This window comes from Humulus lupulus, chromosome 1, assembly GCF_963169125.1.
Source record: "Humulus lupulus chromosome 1, drHumLupu1.1, whole genome shotgun sequence".
Classification (NCBI taxonomy): domain Eukaryota; kingdom Viridiplantae; phylum Streptophyta; class Magnoliopsida; order Rosales; family Cannabaceae; genus Humulus; species Humulus lupulus.
In genome coordinates this window covers 156,909,988-156,934,779 of record NC_084793.1, presented here as the reverse complement: position 1 = coordinate 156,934,779, position 24,792 = coordinate 156,909,988, and the positions used below count along the sequence as shown (strand labels likewise).

At 36.5% G+C, this 24,792-nt stretch overlaps 1 protein-coding gene, 1 long non-coding RNA gene and 1 other non-coding gene across 3 annotated transcripts; 2 read left to right on the top strand and 1 right to left on the bottom strand.

The window, feature by feature from the left end:
- Positions 1–6,472: 6,472 nt before the first annotated feature.
- LOC133813097 (small nucleolar RNA R71) lies at positions 6,473–6,579 on the bottom strand. Its single transcript, XR_009884141.1, has one exon. It is a non-coding gene; the product is annotated as a small nucleolar RNA R71 (small nucleolar RNA).
- Positions 6,580–10,254: 3,675 nt separating this feature from the next.
- LOC133799549 (uncharacterized) lies at positions 10,255–14,250 on the top strand. The gene is made up of 2 exons (XR_009876420.1): positions 10,255–11,761; positions 11,973–14,250. It is a non-coding gene; the product is annotated as an uncharacterized LOC133799549 (long non-coding RNA).
- An 8,242-nt stretch (positions 14,251–22,492) lies between these two features.
- Positions 22,493–24,559, top strand: LOC133799542 (RNA polymerase II transcriptional coactivator KIWI-like). The gene is made up of 3 exons (XM_062237553.1): positions 22,493–22,784; positions 24,050–24,072; positions 24,154–24,559. The coding sequence occupies exons 1-3, from the start codon at positions 22,538–22,540 to the stop codon at positions 24,211–24,213; spliced, it is 330 nt and encodes a 109-aa protein (XP_062093537.1). The 5' UTR covers positions 22,493–22,537; the 3' UTR covers positions 24,214–24,559.
- Positions 24,560–24,792: the final 233 nt, after the last annotated feature.

Here is a 24,792-nt window from a genome sequence, read left to right as displayed (position 1 = left end):
GTTGGGGCTAGGAGCTTCCAAGCTTGAGGAAGCAGCTAGGAAACAATTTGATCAGAGGTAATTTGAAGTATTAAGTACTAATTTTTTTAAAGCTTTGAAGTTTTAGAAGTTCTTTCTAAATTCTTAGTTTCTATGAGGTGTTGAATGAGTTTTGAGGTTGGGTCGTATATTTCTGGGTTGTTGGGACCATTGGCATGGTCAATTTTGAGTAAAATCTAGTGTTGAGATGATTCTTAAAATTTCAAGTTTTATGGGATCGCAGGGTTGCGCTGTTCTTGGAGCGTCGCGGCCCATATGAACTCAGGGGTGCTGGGGTTCCTCTGAATAGCTATAGCGTCACAAAGCTTGGTGGGTTGCGCCACGGTGTGTGTCCAAGGAAATCATCTTTAGGGCTCTCTGTTTTTGGGTGCGCCATGGCCCTTCATGGGTGCACCGCGGTGCTAATTGGGAGCATTATCCAAATGAAGTTTTGAGTTGCGGGAACTCAAACCTAAGGGCTCGAGAAGGATCCTACTACCCTGTTTAGTAGAATTAAAGGTACTGGGGGTTAGGACTTGGTTCAGAAACCTTTATTTACTCAATATTGATGGATATCCTTTATTATGGTTGTGACTAGGGTACCGCTAGGGCTCGGAAGGGGATTATGCTCGAGGGTCGTTTCTATTTATCCATTGCTTGGACCTGAGGTAAGAAAACTGGTATATGCACATAGAGCTATTGCTTGGTATGCTATTTAACCTTGAATTACTTGTGAATGTATGGTATGAATATTAATTGGCCATCGCATTAAGCGTGGAGCCGATCGGTAAAGTGTGTGGAACGCTGGTCGTGAAGGCAAGTTAAAATTATGGTTGCGACCCCTACTTGCCTGGCATGAACCGTGAGCTGAGTGCCTGCGTACGCACCTTGCTTGGTTTAACCGCTCGACAGGACTGTTTTTCCTGGGCCGATTAATTGATTATATGACTAAGGTGAGTATTCTTTTGTAAACTGTAGAATTTGTTTACAAGTTATATGATTGGAATAATTGCATATGTTATTTGTGAAACATGTGTTTACTGCTTTGAATATTTGTATTATTGTTATACTTTATGTGGTTTTCTTGCTGAGCCTTAGCTCAAGGGTGCTCTATGGTGCAGGTAAGGGCAAGAGTAAGCTGGACCATCCATGAGTTGGAGAGCTTCAGGGGCGGTGTGTACATATGCAGCTTGCTCGACTGCCACTGCCGGGATTGCTTGGTAGGAACTAGGGTTGAACCCTTTTTGCCGCTTATGATGACTAGTTTGTATTTTATTTGTCTTTTATCAGTCTGTAAACACTTTTTGGGATCCCGTGTATAAACTAAACTCTTTTAATGGAAAATGATTACTTCATTGACCAAAATTTTTAATACCTAACATTTGTTTAGTTTTTAACTACACATTTAAGTTCAAATGACTCGCTTAGTGGGTTAAGCACCATTTTAAGCACACAATGTATCGGTCTTGGATAACCAGGGTGTTACAACCCCTAACTCTACTTAGTCTTCTTTCATCTACTTTGTTCAACAGTCTTACGAGACCATCATCCAAGCTACATACTGACACTATCATGCAAAAAGTGTCAGAACTACACTTGGGCTTGATCCTTGAAAAGGGTATGTAGGCAGCTCTATGAAGTGCAGCCTTAATTATACACAATTTTTTTTAACCAGCCATCAAACACGTTAAAAATCTAAGTCTAAGTCTAACATAACAAGCATATTACACTTAGACTGAGGGACAAAGATAGAGTAAATCACCAATCAATCAACCATCCCGAATGAAAGGAAAAGATGAGCTAAGTCAATCATCCATCTGGACAAGCCTAACAACCATCCAAACAGTCATTCAGACAAGGTAAAATACAAAAAAAAAAAGTAAGATAATACAATCAGTCATCCAATCATCAAAAAAGAAAAATACACGAGTACAAGATTGTTTTGAAGAAAAACATAAAAAGCTTACAGAGCATCAAGACTTTCAACTATTCAGAATTTTTAGAACTACTACCAACATATGTAAAGATAAAAGATACAACGAATCATAAAGAAGTTCATACAGTCATCCAATACAATTCTCCTGCAACATAGTCATAATCAGAAGTCAATCATCCACAAGTAAATCATCAGTAGACATATGCTCGAGGGAGGCAGCCTGCCCGTCAGCCTTAGCTGCCTTAGCACACTTCATCCTCTCAAACTCCTCATATTCTGAGATGAACTTGGAGATATTCCACTCCTCAGCCTTCCCATCGCAATACTCCATGGCCATCTGCCCACGAAGTTGGATCTCAGTTTCAAGAGACGAGACCTCCAAACAATCCTCCAACATGGTGACCCTCGCCTTAGCTACCTCAAGCTCGGATAAGGTAGCGTTTAGACAGACAACATCAGTTGTGTTAGTATCGATTTGAGTTTGTAACTATTCTTGAAGGCATTTAACTTCGTCCCGGGATGCCTCCAATTTGGTGTGGAATTCATTGCGTTCACACATCACTTTCTTCAACGAATTTTGCATCCCTATTAGCTCGTCCTTGGCATACATTAGCCCTTGAAGGCCCTATCATACACACATACGAACAAACCAAAGCAAGTTAGCAAGTCAACCAAGACTTACAACCATACTAGAAGATTTAAACAGAAATGGGAAAACCAATCATACCTTAAATGAGTGGGAGATAGCTGAGTCTAGCAATCCCTCCAACTCAACCGCATCCATCCTACTCCTATCATCAAGCCACAACATCTTCCCTAACTCCCTAAGGTCAGGCCCCATGTTAGAATAAGCCGCAATAGACGAGGGGAAGGATAACTCAATCGTATCGCTGAAAGGATTGGTTGACTCAACAGGAGTAGACTTCTTTTTCTTCTTCTTTTTCTTTTCTGTGGGGGCCGGGGGCAAAACCATAGGCATGGCTTCTTGTTGCGCTCCTGAGCTACTTCCAGTAGATGACTTACATTGGCGCAGGTGCTCTAAGGCATTCGAACCAGATAATGGAACCCTTAATGGTTGAGACATGCCTTGGTCTGCATACAACCGTTCATTCACCCATATGTCAGTCATCAAAGTAAGCTCATAGCCCAAAAATTCAAGACATTTCCTAAGGAGCACAATATAGGAGTGGAGTCGATTCTTATGAAGAGGAATAAATTTAGGAATCGAAGGAACAAAATGCCACAAAGATGATGAACGTAACACTAGTTCGGATAGAAGGTACCTCCACTCATGATCTAAGTCAGAAAGACAGCGCACCTAAGCGACTCGATCAACTGCTCCCCATGAATCCCAAAGGTACCCAATGGAAATCCTACCTGCAAAATGTAAAGAGCAAGTCTATGAGAGAAAGAATAAAACTTATTCACAATTAGAAGCAAAACAAAACAACCACTCACATTTAGGAGTCCAAGCAAATGGAATCTCTAAGTCAGCTGGTAACCCCAGCTGGTCAAGAGAAACAAAGAAATAACGTTGCTTCCATCTTTTATCACCAGTCTTAATGTCAGAAATTAACGACCCTTTATCCCCCTACAAGTCAACGGGTACCTACCCTTATCATGAACATGTTCTTTCAAATAGTAAGCTTCCAACAATTCAGGCACCCCAAAAGTGATATTATGCCTCTCACAAGTCACTTCAAGAGCCATTATTCGCAAAGCGTTAGGCATCAGCTAGCCAGGGGAAATCATATGGTAAGAACATAACTCTAATACTAGCCTAGGGATAGGGAGTGAGAAGCATTCCTTAAAAGGAAGTTCATATAGACAAACCCAACCTAGTAAGCTCCAATCGGCCTGCTCAGAAGGGTCGAAGCATGAAGATCAAAATAAGGAAGGATGTTAAAATGTTGACGAATCACTGGTTGCTCATCTAAGCGAACTAAAGAATGAAGATTAGAACTTGTAAGAAGAAATCCAAGTTTGCCACCATCTATGGGCTCACCAACGTCACGCCTTACCCTATTATAGTAATCTCTAAAATTATCATCACCATAGCATGCTATGTTCACGGGGCTACCCCCACTCTCTAACTGGTGTCTAAGGTCTTCATCACTAGAAAAGTAAGACAGTCGGGTCGAGCTGCCAACACAACTGATAACTCTTGAATAAAGAGATACTTTTCATACTTTTGAGCTTATAATTTTAGAATTAGTTTGAGTGATGTTTCTGTATTTTGTTATTATTAGTTAATTCTTTTCCTTTTTGTGTTCTTGTGTCCTTTTTGGTGTTTTAGAGCTGAAGGTAGCAATTAATGATTTTAGATAATTTGAATATTTATTTTAATATCATAATACATTCCACGAAATTGTGCACCACAAATAAATAAGGAAAGAAATTAGATTTGTTGAGAAATGTAAAACTGTATAGATACGACCTTCATTGTCCATCTTGATCAATTGGATCATATGAAATTGTCCAAAGAAAATAATGAAAAGTGAAAAGGCTCTTATTTGTTTATTGTGTGATGAAATATTAGGTTTGCTGGAGCAGAAGAAGTTTTGCTGGAGCATTTTCAGCAGGAATCAAAGAGGAAAAGTCAGCATATAAGGGAAAGACAAGTGACATTTCATTAATTGATTTGTCAAAGGGTGGTGAGGTGGCAACAAATCAGAATATTAGCTGCATTTTAGAAGGAAGATTCTAGAGAAAAAGGAGGAGGCTCACGTGGAGTGCTTGGAGTGCATTTTTGGCAAGAGAGAAAAGAGGGTTTTGTACCCTAGCTGAAAAATGGAGAAAAGGACAGCCTCCATTACCCAATTCAGTCATTATTCTAGAGAGAGAACCACCAAGCACAATATTTTTCTGCAGTACAAAGAGGAAAGAGAAGAAGGAAGAAGAGGAAAGAAGAGAAGCTTATTTCCATCATCATCTTTTGCGCTATTTCTTCTCCCTTGTCATTTCTTTCCTATTTCCCCTTTGTATTTGGTGTTTAAACTCTCATGGATAGATTTAATTTTGTATTTTTGTTTATTGTTTTAGCTATGAACTAGATCCTTTGAGGCTTGGATTATTAATGAACTCTATGTCTTAATTCTAAATTTTTAGCACTTTTTTTTAGTAATTTACCCATTGTTCATTCAAATGTGCTTAATGATGAATTATTTTATTGTTTGATCACCAATTACAAGATATTGAGTTATATTTGTGCTGGGAAGTTTGAATATAATGGATAGATTTGAATGACACAAGTGGATAATCTTGTTAGATTATGTTTGTGAATAGCATATGAATGTGTTATTTATCTTGTGTAACAATGATGAATTGGTGCTTAATTACGGGTTCTTTAACTTGATTGGCATAGAAATATGTTAAATTAGGTGGAAGAATTAATATCGTGGATCCTTGAAAAGTTTCATGAACGTGTTTTGAATTCTTGTTAACTTTGGGTAATTTGCTGAGATTTTGTTGCAGCAAAACGTACAGGTCAATTGTTATAGAGGGATTTAATAATTCAAGCATATTTTAACCAATCAATTTTATCTCACTTTTATATTAGCATTGCAGTTTATTTTTTAGTATTTTTAATTGATTCCAAGTAGTGTTGGCTTACAAAAAATAAAAACAATTTAATTTGGTTACTCTTGTGTAATTTTTTGGCAATTTATTGACGCATTTAGTTTTAATTTGCAATTCATGTGACGACGATCTTGTATACTTATCACTTTATTACTTGTTTTATGACTGTGTACACTTGCACATATTTGATTAAATATTATCACAACAAGTTTTTTACGCCGTTGTCGAGGATTGAAATTAAAATTTTGTGTATTATTAATTACTTTGCAATTTATTTTTATTAGTTTACACTAATCTTGTTTGCTTGATCTTGTGCTTTGCTAGATTGATTCTATTGCATGAATGAGCATCAAGATTTTGAGCTAGCCCTTATTGACCCTGAGATTGAATGTACATTTCAAAGAGGGCTAAGGGAACAATGGGCTCAAATTCACCTTGCTATGGCTCAAGAAGGTGAAGGGGTTGAGGAAATTAAAGCTCATCCCATGCTTAATGCAGTTGTGGGAGTCGTTAATGAAGAAGCCAATGCTTTAAATTGTCGCTAATGCAATTTTTATGGTCGATGATAGAGAAAGGGCCATAAGGGAGTATGCTGCCCCAATGTTTAATGAGCTGAATCCTGGTATTGTTAGGCCCGAAATTCAAGCTGCTCAGTTTGAGTTGAAGCTCGTGATGTTCCAAATGTTGCAAACAGTGGGTCAATTTGGTGGGCTGCCTACAGAAGATCCTCATCTCTATCTTCGTTCATTTTTGGAGGTGAGCAATTCATTCAAGTTGCAAGGCATTACTGAAGAGGCCTTGCAGTTGAAATTGTTCCCTTTTTCTCTAAGGGACAGAGCTAGAGCTTGGCTTAATACGCTTCCTTCCGACTTAGTGACTACATGGAATGAGCTAGCTGAGAAATTTTTGATGAAGTGCTTTCCTCCAAAGAAAAATGCTAAGTTTCGGAACGAGGTTATGTCTTTTCAACAGTTGGAGGATGAGTTGGTATGTGATGCTTGTGAGAGGTTCAACGAGTTATTGAGAAAGTGCCCACATCATGGCATCCCACATTGCATTTATATGGAGACTTTTTATAATGGTCTAAATGCTTCCACACGCATGGTGTTAGATGCTTCGACAAATGGGGCTATTCTCTCTAAGTCCTACAATGAAGCATATGAGATTTTGGAGAGGATTGCCAACAATAATTATCAATGGTCTAATGCTAGAGTCCCAATGGGAAGGAAAGTAGCAGGTATACATGAAGTAGAAGCTTTCACAGTTTTGACCGCTCAAGTTTCATCAATGACCAACATTTTGAAGACCATGAGTATGGGGGGTAACTTGCAACCAACTCCTATGGGCCAAGTAGCAAATGTTTCTTGTGTTTATTGTGGAGGAGGGCACACACTTGATAGTTGTCCTTCTAATCTCGCTTCGGTTTGTTACTTGGGGAATCAAAATGGCAACCGCAACAATCCATACTCAAACTCTTACAATCCAAGTTGGAGGGATCATCCAAATTTTTCTTGGGGGAGGTCAAGGGCTAGTTTAAGTGGTGCAGCCATGCCAAACAAGCCTACATATCCACTGGGTTTTTCTCAACAGGCAAGAGCTCAACCTCCTCTTCCACAAGTTTCTCAAACAAGCTGATAACTCTACAAAATAGAGTTATTTTACCACTTTTTATGTGCTAATTGTTGCTTAATTCTTGAGTTTTTAAGTAATTTATTAAGTTTTTAAGTAATTTTGAATTTATTAGGCTTAATTTAATTTTATAGATTTTTGTGTGTTTTTATAGTTATTTTGTTGTAAAATATTGTAGCTAATTATTTAAATTATTGTTGTTTAGTTTGGGGTAAAAAAATGTGTGTTTTATTGAAACTAAATGTTAAATTAAATTGAGTTTTAATTAATATTTTCAATGAATTAATATGATTTATTTTATAATTGAAAATATTTTATCATTACTTAATTTATATTTATTTTATAGGAATTATGTGGATTTTTTTAGCTCTTGAAAAGCAAGAATAATGATGAAAAATTGTGTTTTTGAGAAGAACAAGCTTCAGCCCAGCAAAGCCCAGCCATTTGGGCCTCTTCCTTGCGTCCAGCCCAAGTCGCTGGCCCAACTCCACCAGGCCCGCCTCCTACAACACCCTCCTGAAGCCAGAATCACCACCGAAGTACTCCCTGCCTCAACATCTATTCGGGCCACACCTTCAGCAAACCAGGCCCACGCCTGCCATCCTCCTCTCCAACCTGCCAGCACACTGAAGCCCCAAGTCAACAGCCCCCTGCCACCACAAATCCTCTCCACGCCTGGGCATGCACCCAGCCAGCTGCCAACACAAAGCAGCCCCAAAGCCACCAATCCCATGCATGTCACTTATTGAGCCCAACAAAAATGCTTTTGTACTCTTGTCCCTTTTGCCAAAAATACCACATTTTTACCCCACTTTCTACACATTTTACCCCAAAACATCATAATTACACCTTATAATTTACCCCTATTTTCTATATTATTATTAAGTTAATTAATTTAATCAATTTAATTAATTTAAATTGATTATTTTAATTTACTCATTTTGGCTATAAATAGGGAGTTTTGAAGACCATTTAGGGTGTCCATTAGAGAGAGAGGTTACTATACCATAATTTCTACACATTCAAAATCTCTCAATTCTCTTCATCTTCTTCTTCTTTTTAGTTATTTTCTATGTATTTTTAGAGGAAAAATTTGGGGGTTCATCCTCCAAATTTTCCTATTTATGTTTGTAATTGTTAGTTTGTATTTGCTATTATAGTTATGAGTTTCTAATCTTTTTAAGATTATTAAGGTGATGATGAAACAATTTGTAACTAGATAGTATTTATTTTGTATGTTGATTTCCCATTTTGTGCAACAAAGTTTATGGAATTTTCTTCTTCAAATATCTTATTTCATCTTAAATATCATGTATTTTGGATTGTTAGCACATATTTACACTTTGTTCTTCATTAGTGCAAAAAAACATAATATTCTTTGTGTAAGATGTGTCATTAAATTGTACACATCCATGCTTAGAACAAAAATATTATGTTTTGCCTTATAAATAATGTTCATTGATTTATTTGTTATTTCATTAGATTAATTTACATTAAATGCTTTGAAACTATAATTTTGAAAAGTGAAGAAAAATCTTATCTTTTTAGAAGTAATTTGTGCTTAAAATTATAAATCTATTTGGAAAATGATAGCTTGATTTATTTTAACTATCACTAAAACTTGGGAATCAATGTACTTATAAATATTATTGAACTTATATTTTGTGAATTCTAATCCTTAGTAATCTTGTTTTACCATCTTGTTTACAATTATTAATTTAAGTATATATTTGTCTTTAATATCTTTATTATTATCTTTTATTTTATTTTTATTATACAAAAATCCCATCAATCTTTGGAACTAGGTTAGAATTTATTAATTTTGATTTAAAATAGTTTTATTTTCGATTTTAGACAACTCCTTTGGGTTCGATCTCGTGCTTACACGAAAACTATTCTATAAATACGATTCGTGCGCTTGCGAGTATAAATATTTAAAACATAGCCGTTTTGGGTCCATCACAAGCTCTTTGGAGAATTTGATGAAAAAGTATATGGCCAAGAATGATGCAGTAATTCAAATTCAAGTAGCGTCTTTGAGGAACCTAGAGATTCAAATGGGGCAGCTAGCTAATGAGTTGAGGAATAGACCACTAGGCACCTTGCCTAGCGATACCGAAAATCTAAGGAGAGATGGTAAAGAGCAATGCAAGGCGATCACCTTGAGGAGTGGTAAAAATCTGGAGTTAAATGAGGAGAAATCTAAGAGCAAAAGTGAGCCCACTTTAATCCAAAGTAGTGTGGAAAAAGGAGAAAGAGTTGGAATTTCGAATACGTAAAAAGTTGATCCTGAAGAAAGCAATTCATCCGCAAAATGCATCAGAGAAGCTAATTAGCAAGGCACCTCCACCATTTCCCCAACGATTTCAAAACCAGCAACAAGATAGTCAATTCCAAAGATTTTTGGATGTTTTGAAGCAATTCCACATCAACATACCTTTGGTGGAAGCTTTGGAACAAATGTCTAACTATGTGAAGTTCTTGAAGGATATTTTGACAAAGAAGAGAAGGCTTGGCGAATTTGAAATGGTTGCTTCGACTGAAGGTTGTAGTGCTATTTTGAAGAATAAAATCCCTCCCAAGTTGAATGATCCAGACAGTTTTACAATTCCAATTTCTATTGGGGGGGGGGGGAGAAGTTGGTAAAGCTCTTTGTGATTTAGGGGCTAGCATTAATTTGATGTCCATGTCCATTTTTAAGAAGTTGGGAATTGGAGAAGCAAGGCCAACTACCTCACTTTACAATTAGCCAATCGTTCTATGGTGCATCCAGAGGGAAAGATTGAAGACGTCCTAGTACAAGTTGACAAGTTCATTTTTCGAACAGGTTTTATTATTCTTGACTATGAGGAAGATATGGATGTACCAATCATTTTGGGGAGACCATTCCCTACTACCGAGAGGACATTTATATATGTTGAAAAAGGAGAGCTCACCATTCGAGCTCAAGACGAACAAGTCACATTCAAGGTTTTTAATCCTATATGCTCTCCTGATGAAGTTGAAGCTTGCTTAGCCATAAGAGCTTCCAACTTCAAGTTGATTGAAAAGATGCATGAAAAGCATAGCAAGGGAGTGAGGAAAAAGGTCCCTTTTGAAGAAATTGAGAAAGGTGGTGAGTCATGGAAAAGCAAAGAAAAAGAACTATTCCACCCTCAGAAGCTACCCAAGAAAAAGAAGCATAGAGAAAAACCTCAATCACAAATGTTGGAAGTTGGGAAGAGAGTGTTTTTCTCAAACTTTCTAGTGAAATCAAGTTGTGATGGCGGGTTCTTAGTGAGCAAGGTGTTTCCCAATGGTGTGGTGGAATTATATGATGAGCATTTGGATAGAGCATTTAAGGTGACAAGGACAGGGTAAAGTTTGGGGGAAGCGAGGTTGAGCAATACCAAACCTCGGTTTCCTTGAAAGATCCTTAGAAAAAAAAAGTGAAGTTTGGGTTGCTATGGTTCTTGGAGGATTTATTTGTAAAGCAACTCAAAGAAAGAATAAAAATTCATAATAATACAAAAAAAAATGAATGATGAAAAAATATGTTTAAAAAAAATAGAAAAAAAGATCAATTTCAAAAGAAAAAAAATGAAAAAAAAAATATTAGTGTTTTTAGTTTTTTTCATTTTAATTTTTGTTATGTTAATTTCATTTTATTGTAATATTTTTTGGAGTGGTTTTATGTTTTTTGTTTTTTTGTTTTAGGTGTTAAAGGATAAGCAAATGGTGTTTTGAGAGTAATTTGGAGGTCTGATAGTTTTGTGGAAATTTATCTGGAGAAATTTTTTTGGATTTGGGACAAGAGCTAGTCAGAACACTCTGCGATGCATCACAGAATTCAAGTGTGGACTCGCGAGTTTTTTCTGAAAATAAAAAAAAAGTACAAATAATAATGGTACAGAAAAAAAAAGGAACACCAATTCCCTAGCCCGATTCCTTCTTTCTCTCTCTACCATGTTCATCTTCTTCATCCTTCACCACCGAGCCCCACCGCCTGCAAAACCAGCACCAAACCCAGCTCCGTGTTCGCCCCTGCCTAGCAACCCAAACCTGTTCGCAAATCCAGACCAGCACAAAAATCTCCTGAGCCCCCTGCATCTCTTTCCGACAACCCAGGCGCAAAGCTTCTCCTCCCACGAAACTTCATCTCCGACCACCACAACTCCAAGTCACCTGCCCTGATCCCGCAGACCACACCTCGCGAGATCTCTGATCCCGTTGCGCCACCCAGGCCTAGCGCACCCCAGGCGACTGCCTGCGCATCCCATCGCACCCAGAAAAAATAATCGACCCTAAATCCAGCATCATGAGCCCTTGGTTGTGTGACCAAACAACTCGAGACCCTGTGACCCCAGGCGAAATTCCGACTGCCACCGTCGGCCCAAGGAGCACCCAGCTCCGTTTGTGAATCCTCACAACTTGAGAGCTCGACCCACCTCCATTTTTCACCTCGAGACCCCATCTGAGCCCTCACCTGAGCATTCAATAGTCTCTTAGTTCACAGGCTATTCTGTATTTTAGATGACCAAGTCAGAATGTGGCTTCCATTAGATTCAAAGGGGCCTTATTTTCTCTATCACTGATTATAGATTGTGTGTTCATCATTGGGTAATCAATTTTTTCCCTCTTTTGGTTGCTTAATCTGTGATTGTGAATCTAATTTCTTGGGCTACTCTATTTATTTGAGTCTCTATTGAATATTGTGGTTGCCTTGCTCTTTGTTGTTGAACTGTGATTTTGGGGCAGCCATTTGCGGTGATAAACAAGTGAAAATTATTGTTGGCGATGCCTATGTAACTGAATTGGTGCTATTGTGTAGTTTTGCTAATTGATAAGCAGGAGGACATATTGCGTGGTTGCCCAAGTCTGTAATGTTGATGGTGATCTGTGATTTGTGAGCCCCGCAACCACTTTTGTCCAAATTTTGACCCCAAACGGCAACTGCTAGAACTAAAGTTCCCAAGTGAAAGGCACCCAACTCCTCAACTCCACAACCAACCAAACAGAAGGCCTTTGATCTAAATCGTCCCTATCTTTTTGGATGACAATCCCAAAGGATAGGCAGGGGAGTGTTCACATCTCAACTCATTTTTATTTCTTTAATTTGTTGTTTTTATTGTTCTGTGGCTGTAATCTTGTTGTTTTAGTGTTTTGTTCATGTATTGGTCTTGTTTTTAGTTGTCTTTGCATTGTTGTGTTGTCGTTCTTTTGAGGATTTTATTTGTCTTTGTTAGTGTTCACTAGGGGGCTCGATGACGATCTTGAAAAACTACAAAAATATAATAAATCTAAGTTGAAGCTGAATGTCTTTCTTACTTAAGTTTCAAACTAAAATTATTTGGGTGTGAATGTTGCTAACAATTGATTGATGAGAGTGTTTTCTTTTTAGTGTGTGCATAGATTGATTAAACATTTTTGAGACCCTAGAAAGAACTAGTTTCTAGAATTACTTAGTGGCTTTCCTTGAGGCAAAATCCTAGACATCATTACACCAAAGACATGATTTAAGCCATCTTTGGACTGTTTGAGTATGTTAAGCCTACCCTTTATGCATTTTTATCCCTAGTTACCCCCGTTGAGCTTAATAGTCACTTTTCTTTCTTAGCCAGTTTAAAAAAAATTATTATGTTTGCAAATAAGTTTGGGGTGTAACTCTTCAAATAAAAGAAAAGTTTGTTTTAGTTTTTGTCTTGGTATGTTAGTAATAAAGGCTAGTGGCAAGAGTTATATTTTGTTGTGGGGTGTTCTTTGGGGAAATTAATGTGTGCATTGATTTAGGTCCTAGAAAGATTGAGGTGCTTAGGGTGATTTGAGCCAAAATTAATCTCTCTTATTTTACTTTCACTCTAGCCTATTATTACAAGCTTGATAAAATCCTACTGATCTTTGGTGTGTTGTTTGTCTACATTAGTGGAAAGGGAAGCACTAAGTAACTTATGGAGGCATTATTTAAGCTTTAGGACCAAGGTCGAGTTTGATTTGGGTGATCGAAAATGCTTAGGAAAAGTTATGCATATACTAAAGAGTGAAACACTTTACTCATATTTTGACAGCAATATTAATGCTTGAAGAGTTTGGTTTAAAGCTTGTATAAGTTTGAAATTCAGTTTCTCTTATTCAAAATAAAATTTCCTAGAGCTTTCCCCTTTTAGCATTGGCAAAGCAAAGTTATCCTCTTTTGTTGTGTCTTGTCCTTGTTGTTTTCCTTTTCTTTTTGTTGTTTAATTTGTGTCTTTTGTTATCTTTTTAGATTCATCACTCGAGGACGAGTAATGTCTTAAGTTTGGGGGTGTGATAACTCTTCAATAAAGAATTATTTTTTATACTTTTGAGCTTATAATTTTAGAATTAGGTTGAGTGATGTTTGTGTATTTTGTTATTTTTAGTTAATTCTTTTCCTTTTGTGTTATTGTGTCATTTTTGGTGTTTTAGAGCTGAAGGTAGCAATTAAGGAATTTAGGTATGAGATTGTCCAAAGAAAATAATGAAAAGTGAAAAGGTTCTTATTTGTTTATTGTGTGTTGAAATATTAGGTTTGCTAGAGCAGAAGAAGTTTTGTTGGAGCATTTTCAATAGGAATCAAAGAAGAAAAGTCGTCATATAAGAGAAAGACAAGTGACAATTCATTAAATGATTTGTTTAAGGGTGGTGAGGTGGCAACAAATCAGAATATTAGCTGCATTTTAGAAGGAAGATTCTAGAGAAAAAGGAGGAGGCTCACATATAGTGCTTGGTGGGAATTTTTGGCAAGAGAGAAAAGAGGGTTTTGTACCCTAGCTAAAAAATGGAGAAAATGACAACCTCCATTACCCAATTCAGCCATTATTCTAGAGAGAGAACCACCAAGTATAAGACTTTTCTGCAGTACAAAAAAGGAAATAGAAGAAGGAAGAAGAGGAAAGAAGAGAAGCTTGCTTCCGTCATCATCTTTTGGGCTATTTCTTCTCTCTTGTCATTTCTTTCCTATTTCCCCTTTTGTATTTGGTGTTTAAACTCTCTTGGATAGATTTAATTTTGTATCTGTTTTTATTGTTTTAGATATGAACTAGATCCTTTGACGCCTGGATTATTAATGAACTCTATATCTTAATTTTAAATTTCTAGCACTTTATTTTAGTAATTTACCCATTATTCATGCAAATGTGCTTAATGATGAATTCTTGTTATTACTTGATCACCAATTACAAGATATTGAGTTATAGTTGTGCTGGGAAGTTTGAATATAATAGATAGATTTGATTGACACAAGTGGATAATCTTGTTAAATTATGTTTGTGAATAGCATAGGAATATATTATTTGCCTTGTGTAACAATGATGAATTGGTGCTTAATTTTGGATTCTTTAACTTGATTGGCATAGGAATATGTTAAATTAGGTGGAAGAATTAATATCATGGGTCTTGGAAAAGTTTCATGAACATGTTTTGAATTCTTGTTAACTTTGGACAATTTGCTGAGATTTTGTTGCAGTAAAACGTACAAGTCAATTGACATAGGGGGATTTAATAATTCAAGACTATTTTAACCAATTGATTTTATGTGACTTTTAATTATCATTTTAGTTTATTTTTTAGCATTTTTAATTGATTCCAAGCAGTGTTAGCTTACAAAAAATTAAAGCAATTTAATTTGGTTACTCTTGTGTAATTGTTTGGTAATTAATTGACGCATTTAGTTTTAATTTGCAATCTAGTGGAGACGATCTTATATACTTATCACTTTATTACTTGTTTTGTGACTGTGTACACTTGCACATATTTGATTAAATATTATCACAACAACAACTACCACGATTGCTGAAAGACATAGGAGAAAATCACCTAGAACAAAATGCTAACTAAGTTATGGGAATTTATGAATAATACATAAACAAACTTAATCAAGCACATCATGACTTGGACAATTTTACAAAAACAAGATAGAAACTATCCGGTCGGTCAACAAGGCACATTTTCAAGAATGCAAAATGATTCATCTAGTTATTCAGACCCACTTCCAACAAAGAATACCAATGAAAATAACAAGTATATTTAACAAGTCAATTAGACAAGCAAAACAAACATACCATTTAGAAACAACCAACTAGTAAATTCTTACCAAGGAAAAACGACAAAGTTTGCATATTTTACTACCTACTCGGATCAAATATAAACAAAAAAGATGGCGAATCGAAAAAAAAATCTACAACCTAAAATGATAAATCCTATCATGAAGACTAACAAGAACGCGAATAACATTCGAAGGAAGAAAACTTACCTCTTAGAGCTCTCTTTGTAATGCCCTGGATAACTAAGACCGTTACACTGTGTATTTGAAATAGTGAATGACTTGCTAATCAAGTCATTTAAGGAAAAATGTGATCCTAAAGTCAATATTCAGGTTAGGGTTAAAAGATTTTGATCGTAAACGGTTAATTTTCATTAAAATAGAAGTTTAGTACGTGGGCTCCCAAAACCAGGGTTTAAAAGACAAAATTTACAATTTTCAAAAGTTATATACAACCAATGGCCACTCTAATGGCAAAATACAAGTTTCTGGCTTCTGTCCCTGTACTTCTCCTCGGCCGTGGCGGTCGAGCAGCTGACTATGTACACTCTGCCCCCAGAGCTCTCCAAATCATGGTTGATCCAGTTTCCCTTTGCCTTTACCTGCACCACGTTGCACCCGTGAACCAAGGCCCAGCAAGAAAACCAATAATAGCAAAGACATGTATCAATAAGAATATTCAATTAAGCTTATCTCATTTAAACATAAAACAGAGTACGAATATTCAATTAATCAATGATAAACACATAATCTCAAGTTCTCAAATAATCAGGGTTGGCACACTTAGGTCTAATTGGCCCCTGCTGATCTAATTGGCCCCGCTCGCTTAGGCCGGGCTGCGCTCAGTACGCTTGCCGTCAACCCCAGCGCCCTTAGGCCGGTTATTCATGTATATCATATTAATCTTACCAACATATAGCACAGGCAATCAATAATTGGGAAATCTCAATCCCGTTCACAACCACACAAGGGTGCAATTTTCTTACCTTGAATTCCGAGCAGAAAGTACAGAACGGTCCCGAGCACGATCCTAAATCCTGAGCCTTGGCGATAAACCTAGTCACAGTGGCCAATGGGTAATCATCAACTTCTAATCCAAATCAATACTTAGGAGACAAAAACTATCCTCCAGGGCCTCAATTTCTACTAAACCGGGTAGTAGAAATCGTCCCAAGCGCCTAGGTTCGAACCCCCGAGCCTGACAAAATCTAGAAACCATCTTAAGGAAAAAATCCCTAGGCGGGCCACGACTTGACCCTAAGGGTTGCGGCGCGCCCCCAAAGTCAGAGAGCCATCTTCAAGTTTCAAGGGGAGGCGGGCCGCGACTTGCCCCCTAGAGTCGCGATGTGCCCCCAAATCAGAGAGCCACCCAGGGCCCTCTGGGCACGCGGGCCGCGACACCCCTAACCTGGGTCGCAGCGCGCCCCCACGAACCCAGAATTTCTGGGTTCATTCCACCTCTTTCCAGCCAGAACTTTTAAGATATAAGCCTAAAAAACTCCACAACCACAATCAATATTCAGCTACGAGTTTACAACTTTTAATCACCCAATTTAAACACAAAACTACAACAATCCTACTGAAATCACTATCCCAAATCAGTCAAAATTCATCACTAAAGGACCCAAACCAATTGATCATAACACCCATATTTCTAACAGAAACCCAACAAAATTCTTACCTTAGTGGCTGTTAAGCCCTCAGCTTGTAGCCTTCAATTTTAGAGCTTAATTTCCAAAGTTTCCCAGCTGAATCCCCCTGATTTCCAAGCTTCAGCTCAGCCTTTCCCTTCAATTCCCTTCCAAAAATTCTCATCTTAGGGCCTTAATTCCTTCTGTTTTCTTTCTTCCTTAGCTTCAAAGCACAAGTGAAAGAGAAAGGGAGAAACCGTGAGATGGAGAGAGATAAAGAAAGATGAGAGTTTGAGAAGCTTTCCTTAAGTTTCTGGTTACTTCCTACTCCCCTAAGTATAACTCTTATCCCCTAAAAAGACTATAATGCCCCTTTAAGCTTATTAATCCTCTAAGGGTACTAAGGGGTAAAATGGTCATTCCGCTCCCAGTTCCTGCTAATTCCTTAAGTGTTCCTACTATTAATCAATTAACCCCGTCATGTCCAATTAATTACTAAATACTTATTCAATATCTATAAGTCCCCAAAATATTCTCTAAATTCCCAAAAATACCCCTAGGCTCCCTCTGAGCTAGGTATGGAAACCTCGCTGTGACTATTTCGCTAATCCGCTCACTAGGATCGTCTCGAACCATATACTGCAAATATATCCACATAATAATGTGGTCTCAACAATTTATCGCATATAATCACATTTATGCCCTCAACAGGCCAAAATTACAAATATGTCCTTATAAGCTAGAAAGGGCCCACATGCATATTTAATACTCATAAACATGCATATAATATATCTACATAATCATATTAATCACGCATGCCACATAATCATGCGTTTAACCATTTAAACATACATATACCAATTATGCCCTCCCGACATGCTAATCAAGGCCCTTAAGCCTTATTAGCAATTTTGGATCGTTACACTCTTCCACCTCTCTTAAGCTCTACTCTCCCAATGTCTCCAAAGAATGACTAAAGGTGAAAACAACATCCCTTATTTATTGAAAGAAAGAGACCACAGATGAGTGACAAGTGTCATTCATCAAAAGCACTCATATATTACAATACGCAAAATATTTCAAGGGTAAGTTCGGCCTTGTCGGGGCGCCGGGTCAGTCGACCAAGGCTTCCATCAGTATGACGTAGAGCACACATGCTTCTTTTAAGGAGAGAAAAATTCCTTAAAGCCATATTTGGATAAATCATATATTAGGTCTTTAGTACCTTATAAACTCTTACTTAGAATGCCATCGACTTAACTGATCATTTACATAATGGATGCATTGACTAAGTAAGCCACTCGGCCAATTGACAAGCCGAAGGCCACAAACACCTAACATCACACAAGCGCGCATCACAAACGTCTGACATACGCACGCGCTCGCATAGGCACGCCCTGCACGTAGCTAGCCACCCCTCGCACGCGCGCACCATTCGTCCCAAGCACGCTCCAATCGGCCAGTCGGCCACCCCTCGCACGCGCGCACCACTCTGCCCAGGCACGCTCCACTTGGCCAGCCGGCTACCCTTCGCGTGCGCACCACTCGACCCATGCACGCTCCACTCGCCCAATTGGCCACCGCACGTGCACCATTCACCCCAGGCACTAGCTCGCGTGTGCACCATAAGACCCCGAGGCGCCACACGATCTGTCAAACAACATTGCGCGCGCCATTAGGCACACACGCCCCCACAAGCGCGACATTAGGCGCCACACAACAAAGCAGCCATCCAGTCAGCCAGCAGGCCATGGACGCATATAGGTGGGCCACAGACTACACACCCCGCGCACCCCGCACGCAGTCGCCCAGTCGACAAAGCTCGCGCGCGCGTGCCAGGTGCACACCGCGCGCAACTGGCCAAGCCCGCGCGCACACGCATCCGCCCATTAGGCATACACGCACCCAGTCGCGCACCACATGCAGTCAGTGTTGGAAAAAGCTTATACAGGATCTTTATTTATTTTCATGTATATCTAATATTAAACAAATTAATACGAGATAGCCTAAAACATGTTTCTAAAATTGAATTCAAAGAGAAACAAATAATATAATACTTACAGTATACGCAGCGGAATTAAGAGTCATTCCTTCAGTTTCTCTAACTCTTGTATCCTTTCTATGGCAGAGTATTATCAAAAAACTGAACCGATCTTCTATTTTCTTCACAATCTTCCAATGTATCCTTAGAACCACCTAGACTAGTGTGGGCAATTCTCAACACATGAGATAGATATAGAGAGAAGAAGAGAAAATAACAAAGTGACTTAGAAAAGGACTTGTGTTTAGAGAGAATATAAAACTATCAGAAAATCTGACTTGTGACTTCTCAAACTTCTTTTTGACTTCTCTCTAAGCACTCCTTTTATAGACTCAATTAGACCATTTAATTTAATTAAAAAATTAATAAAATAATAGCCATTTTGAAGCCCTAGGTCGAAATTATCATGGGCAATAGGCCCATGAAATTTCCCATTTGATTATAAGCCCGTTGGACTTAAAATCAAGGCCTGTACTATTTTATATTGATTTAATTAATTAAATAATTATTTAAATCCTTTATCAAATTAATTATTTATAATTTGAACCTTGATTTAAACTTATTTATTAATTTAGATACCAATTTATCTTAATTAATAAATCTGCCATAATTTCTCTTTTCTTCTCAAAATTACACAACTCTGTGAAACTATCCAAAATTGACCTGGTTAACTTTGATAATTCTAATTGATGATTAAATAAATTAATTGAGACTATCTAGATGATTTTATCCAAGGTACAATGAGGACCATGGGCCTATGAAATCAAGCTCCAATAAGTTATCATAAATCTAACAAATAAATTTACTAACTTATTAATTCCTCGTGACTCCACTATAGACTTGGAATTGCACTCTTGAATTCATAGAACGCTCTATAACAAATATAGATACACTATTAATTATCCATTGTTACAACCATAATTGTCACTCAATCCTCCATAGACGGTCTACAATGAGATAGGACTAAAATACCGTTTTACCCCTCATTGTATTTTATCCTTAAAACACTTAGTTCCTTGTAAATGATATTTCAGTAAACTAATTTAATTACTGAAATGAGATCTCTATCATTTATCACCTTGAACCAAACTAAAAGGAAACCATCGTTTCACTTCTTCATCAGAAGCTATAGATGTTCATGTCTATGATTAACACTCCCACTCAATTATACTATCGAGTTCCCAAGATGTAAGTATGGGCTAGTCCATAGGGTAAGCTGGTAACGAACAAGTCAAAGAACTCAAATAATACAATCAGTTAGAATACTAACCACTCAGAATTGAGATTGAATTGACCTATGGTCAACTATATGATATGACTAGAATAAATAATAACGGTATGTTTACTTATCTTATCAACTGTCAATATCGGTCCTGTCCGATGTAACAAATACATCTGATCTTATCTACTTTGCTAATGTTCTGGAAAGAACATAATACTGTAATGTGTAAGTAGATTATATCGTAGATTGGCAAGTCAGTGTAAATCCGGTGCACTGACTAATCTTAGGAGTAACTTATTTTGAACATATAATCATATTTATATTCCACTGTGATTACGTCACTATAAATAAGATTAGCTATATGCTCGGGATTTAATAGAATTTTATATTAAACAAATAACCATGAAAATAAAACATGTGAGCAAAGTGATTGACCAAGTCAAAAAATGATTTCTATTCTTTTATTGATAATAAAATGAGATTACAAAGAATTTGAGTTTTAATTAGGGCATAAAACCCCAACAGTCAGCCACTCGGCCAGTGGGCCCATGTGCGTTCAAGCTGTATTAAGCTTTTGGATTATGTTCTCTATCAGTTTTGAGACCAATTGAGTTGAGAAAATTATGATAAAATTGATTTTTTCCTACTCTTTGATTAGAATAACTTCTATACCAAAGAGTGATGGACAAACTGTAACGGTAAAAAACTAAGCACGATTTCTACAATCGTATTAAGCCCATTGAGATAGACATACGAGTTAGTCTGGCCCAAAGTGACATGAAGTCCGTGTTACTGGACCACTTAAGGCCCAAGGTAGTCAAACGAGCTAACTAAGTCTAAGCCACAAAATAAGCCCACATTCACATAACAAGCCAAAACAAATAACTTAACCCGCACACAGGCCTAAATATACCCAGTTAGCCAAACGAGTCAAAGAAGAAGAAGTCAGGAGGAATGAGTCAAGAGGGACGTTATGGAGTTAGTGAGATTCCAGGACGAGACCTGGAATGAGTCAGGAGGAACATCACCTGAGAAGCCTCTATAAGAAAAACAAGAAGGAGTCCTTGTGTCAAGAGATATTGAATACTAAAACTAATCACTCATACTAAGCGAACCTGACGAGTCTACCAACCCAGTCATCGCCCTCAAGCTCCGCTGACGCCATTGTTTCTTTTACTTTTTGTTTATCTTTATTGATTGTTTGATCTACTCTTCTGTCTTATTACTCTCCAACAATCCGACTGATTTGAGCGTCAAAGTCTATTTGGCTGACACCTCACCGGTGCTCCCAATTAAAATCTTGTCTCTCTATATTCTTGATAGGTTGCGGGTGTCCATTTTATCAATTGTAGGAAATCACATCTACAGATACATATCGACATAGATTTTTATAGAAAAATTTTCATTAATTAATAATTATAAATTATAAAAGTAGAATAAAGAAAAAGAGAAAATAGAGAAAGAGTGGTTTGGAAAAATTTTAGACCGACACATCACTTATTATTATAAGAATAATATTACTACTATAAGAATAATAATATTATGATTTTCTCTCAATTAAATATATTTATATATAAATATAGAAATATAGATAAATAATAATTTTTTAAAATATATAATATAAAATTTACAAATTTAAATGATATAAATATACTACAAAAACTAAATATGTACAAGGTAAATTATAAATTAAATTTGATAAACTCGAAAAAAAATATAATTATTCAGTATTTGGGTAAGATTGAGCTAAATCAATCACCCATTTAAGAAAAAAAATATTAATATTGGAAAAATTAAAATAATCAAATGATACTTTATTTATAAACTAAATGTATAATACTCGTAATGATTTATAAACCATATATAACTATATAGATTTTTTTAATGATTGATTAATTATTTATTTTAATATATGTTAAATAAAAATTTAGAAAATACCATAAAACAGAAAATTAGAAAAAGAGAGTATGAGATCATCTCCTAAAACTCTCTTTTATATAAATATGCAGGGAATTATTTTAGTGCAACTCACAAATAGAGATGCACCGGTGTACCTCATTTTGTTTGCACTTTGCGAACAGTTATATTATAATTATTTAGAATATTAATTTTAACTACAAATAATATTTTTTTCAAAAAAAAAAAAAAAAACTACAAATAATATTATTTTCTATATGCATAAAAATAATAATCACAAATACAACAACCTATTTATACTTTATTTTTAGTACTCTAAATTACTCACAATATTTTAGATAATATAAATTATTAAGAATTTTCTAAAAATTCCTTCTAAATAACTACAATAGTCAATATATTAAAAAAAAATTAAGGCAAAAACTATCACCTTTTTTTGTGAGTTTCAACGTAGAATTACCCTAAATATATTTACATAGCAGGGGAACAGTTAGTGAGTGAGTGAGCGAGTCATAGCTTAGCGAAAATGTCAGGGTTGGGAAAGAGAAAGGATGAGGACCTGGAGTTGGCTTCGGAAGCCAGCGATGTTCATGGTCAGGCCCCCCCCAAGAAGACCCTCAAGAAAGAAGACACTGCCGATGACTCCGACGGCGTTGTCGTTTGCGAGATCTCCAAGAATCGTAGGGTTTCCGTACGCCATTGGCAGGGCAAGATCTTCATCGACATTCGCGAGTTCTACCTCAAGGATGGCAAGCAATTGCCTGGCAAGAAAGGTCTCCTTCTTCATTTGAGTTTTATGCCGTTAGGGTTTTATTCTATTATGTAACACTCTTTATCCATTTTTCTCTTTCTGTATTTCTATTGTTATATGTGCTTCGAAATTGAACCAATAAAAGAAATGAACTAGATAACTCCTTTCGAATCAAGAATTAAACCTGCTAATCTTCTTGGACTTGAACTGTGTTGTGAGTGAATGTTATTACTACTTTTCTATAGATATTTGCTAAAGAAGTCGTGGCTTCTAATGTATAGAAAACGAATACGAAGCGCTAAATGAGTTTGAAATTTGATGTGGGAGATAGCCGCTTATTTCTTTGTATGGGCATTAGGGTATGTGCTATTTATGCTTCGTAAGTTGTGGTAGTTCCAGATTCTCACCTAAAATAGTTGTAAAAGCTTTTGCTAGTTGTACTAATTTGGCTTCTCAAACTTCACATTTTGCTTTCTTACATTAGCGCTCATTTAGTTAGCCTGAAGTTTTAAATTAAATTTTGAAATTATCCCTTTTCCTGTATGCTTGGAGTTGTGAGATTTGGTAGAGGTTATTTTAACTTTGGTGGAGACTTAAATATCTTACTAACATTACCTGCTCTGTTTGCTTCGTCCTTGTGTGGAACAATCTGTAATAGTGGGTTTGAGATGAAAGAATATGAGATGTTTTGTTTTGTGCATACTTTACTGGAGTATGCTCTCGTACTCTGTATAACCCCTCCAGTCCCTCCCTGGATCCCTGTAAGAATTGAATTTCAATGGTAGAGTGGATTTGTGAAAGGCTGGAGTAAATTAGTGAAGAGTCAGAATTTACCATCAATTTATCCATTGTAAACATCATTAGTTTATGATACATACAAGCCCCTGCTACCATATTGTTATCCACCATTGCCAACATATCTATTTTAATATTAATATTAATATTTTGTTTCATTAATAAAATAAAATAAAATCTTAGATCTGCTTTAGTCATGGTCAACTACCACTTCCCAAATAGTTTGTTGATATGAATACATTCATCTGACCATTTTTTTCAGCTCTTAGTTCAACTTTAATTATTTGACACATTTTTCACTTATTCCATGCTGCATCTAGACCACAATGCGCTTAGTTTGTGCTAAATGCTGTGCTTTGAAGTTTGGTTGAACCCCATTTTATTTTATCTATGTTACTTCAAAAGGTGAATTTTATCTCATCGTATTTTCTGTTGACATACGGATACTCATCTTTATAAACAAAGTTATAACATGTTTTCCTTCGTTTTCAGGAATCTCACTTACCATGGATCAGGTATGTTTTCCCTTATTTTTTGTTTCTTTAAACATCAACTAGGAGAGTTTTACATTACTAATCTTTAATTTTCTCTTGCAGTGGAAAATATTTCGGGATCATGTGGAGTCAATTGACAAGGCGGTTAAGGAAAATTCATAGGGAAGATTAGTCGTTGGAGTTGGGTGCCCCTTTGTTCATTTTGTTTCTGACATATGTAATATGTTACTGTTTTTAAGCCATTTAACCCTGCCTTAGCAGTAGTTAGTTTGCTGGGCTTCTGTTGATATTAAGGGAGGATATGGTAATACTAGAATTAAAGGTTTGGGTTATCAGAGATTGAGAAACACCAACTCAGGTTGGCTTTATTTTGTATCTAGCTTGTGATTAGGACCGACCTCTAAGCTCACTGATGGAGCATTTTATCAATGTATCTGAATATGATTCATTGATTTATAGTTTAAACTTTGTTATTTGTTTTCGTAATGTCACAGCATTTGTTTATTGAGTTGTCTTTAAATTTAGGATTTTATTAGCGTGGAAAAAATTAATATTTAAGGGGTACAATTATTTTTTTTCATTCCGTATTTCAAAATCTCACGGCCTTGAATAAGAGGAATTTACTCCTAAACACTAATTCAAAAAAACAAATATAATTCTAAAAATTTACGTTGGAATAGCAAGTAGTTATATTAGGTCATTGGCATGCTGCATTTTCAACTTGTGATTAATCATATATTT

Coding starts and splice junctions, on each gene's coding strand:
- LOC133799542 (XM_062237553.1), top strand. CDS start 22,538: ATGTCAGGGTTGGGAAAGAGAAAGGATGAGGACCTGGAGTTGGCTTCG. Junction 22,785..24,049: donor GCAATTGCCTGGCAAGAAAG/GTCTCCTTCTTC, acceptor CTTCGTTTTCAG/GAATCTCACTTACCATGGAT. Junction 24,073..24,153: donor TCTCACTTACCATGGATCAG/GTATGTTTTCCC, acceptor TTTCTCTTGCAG/TGGAAAATATTTCGGGATCA.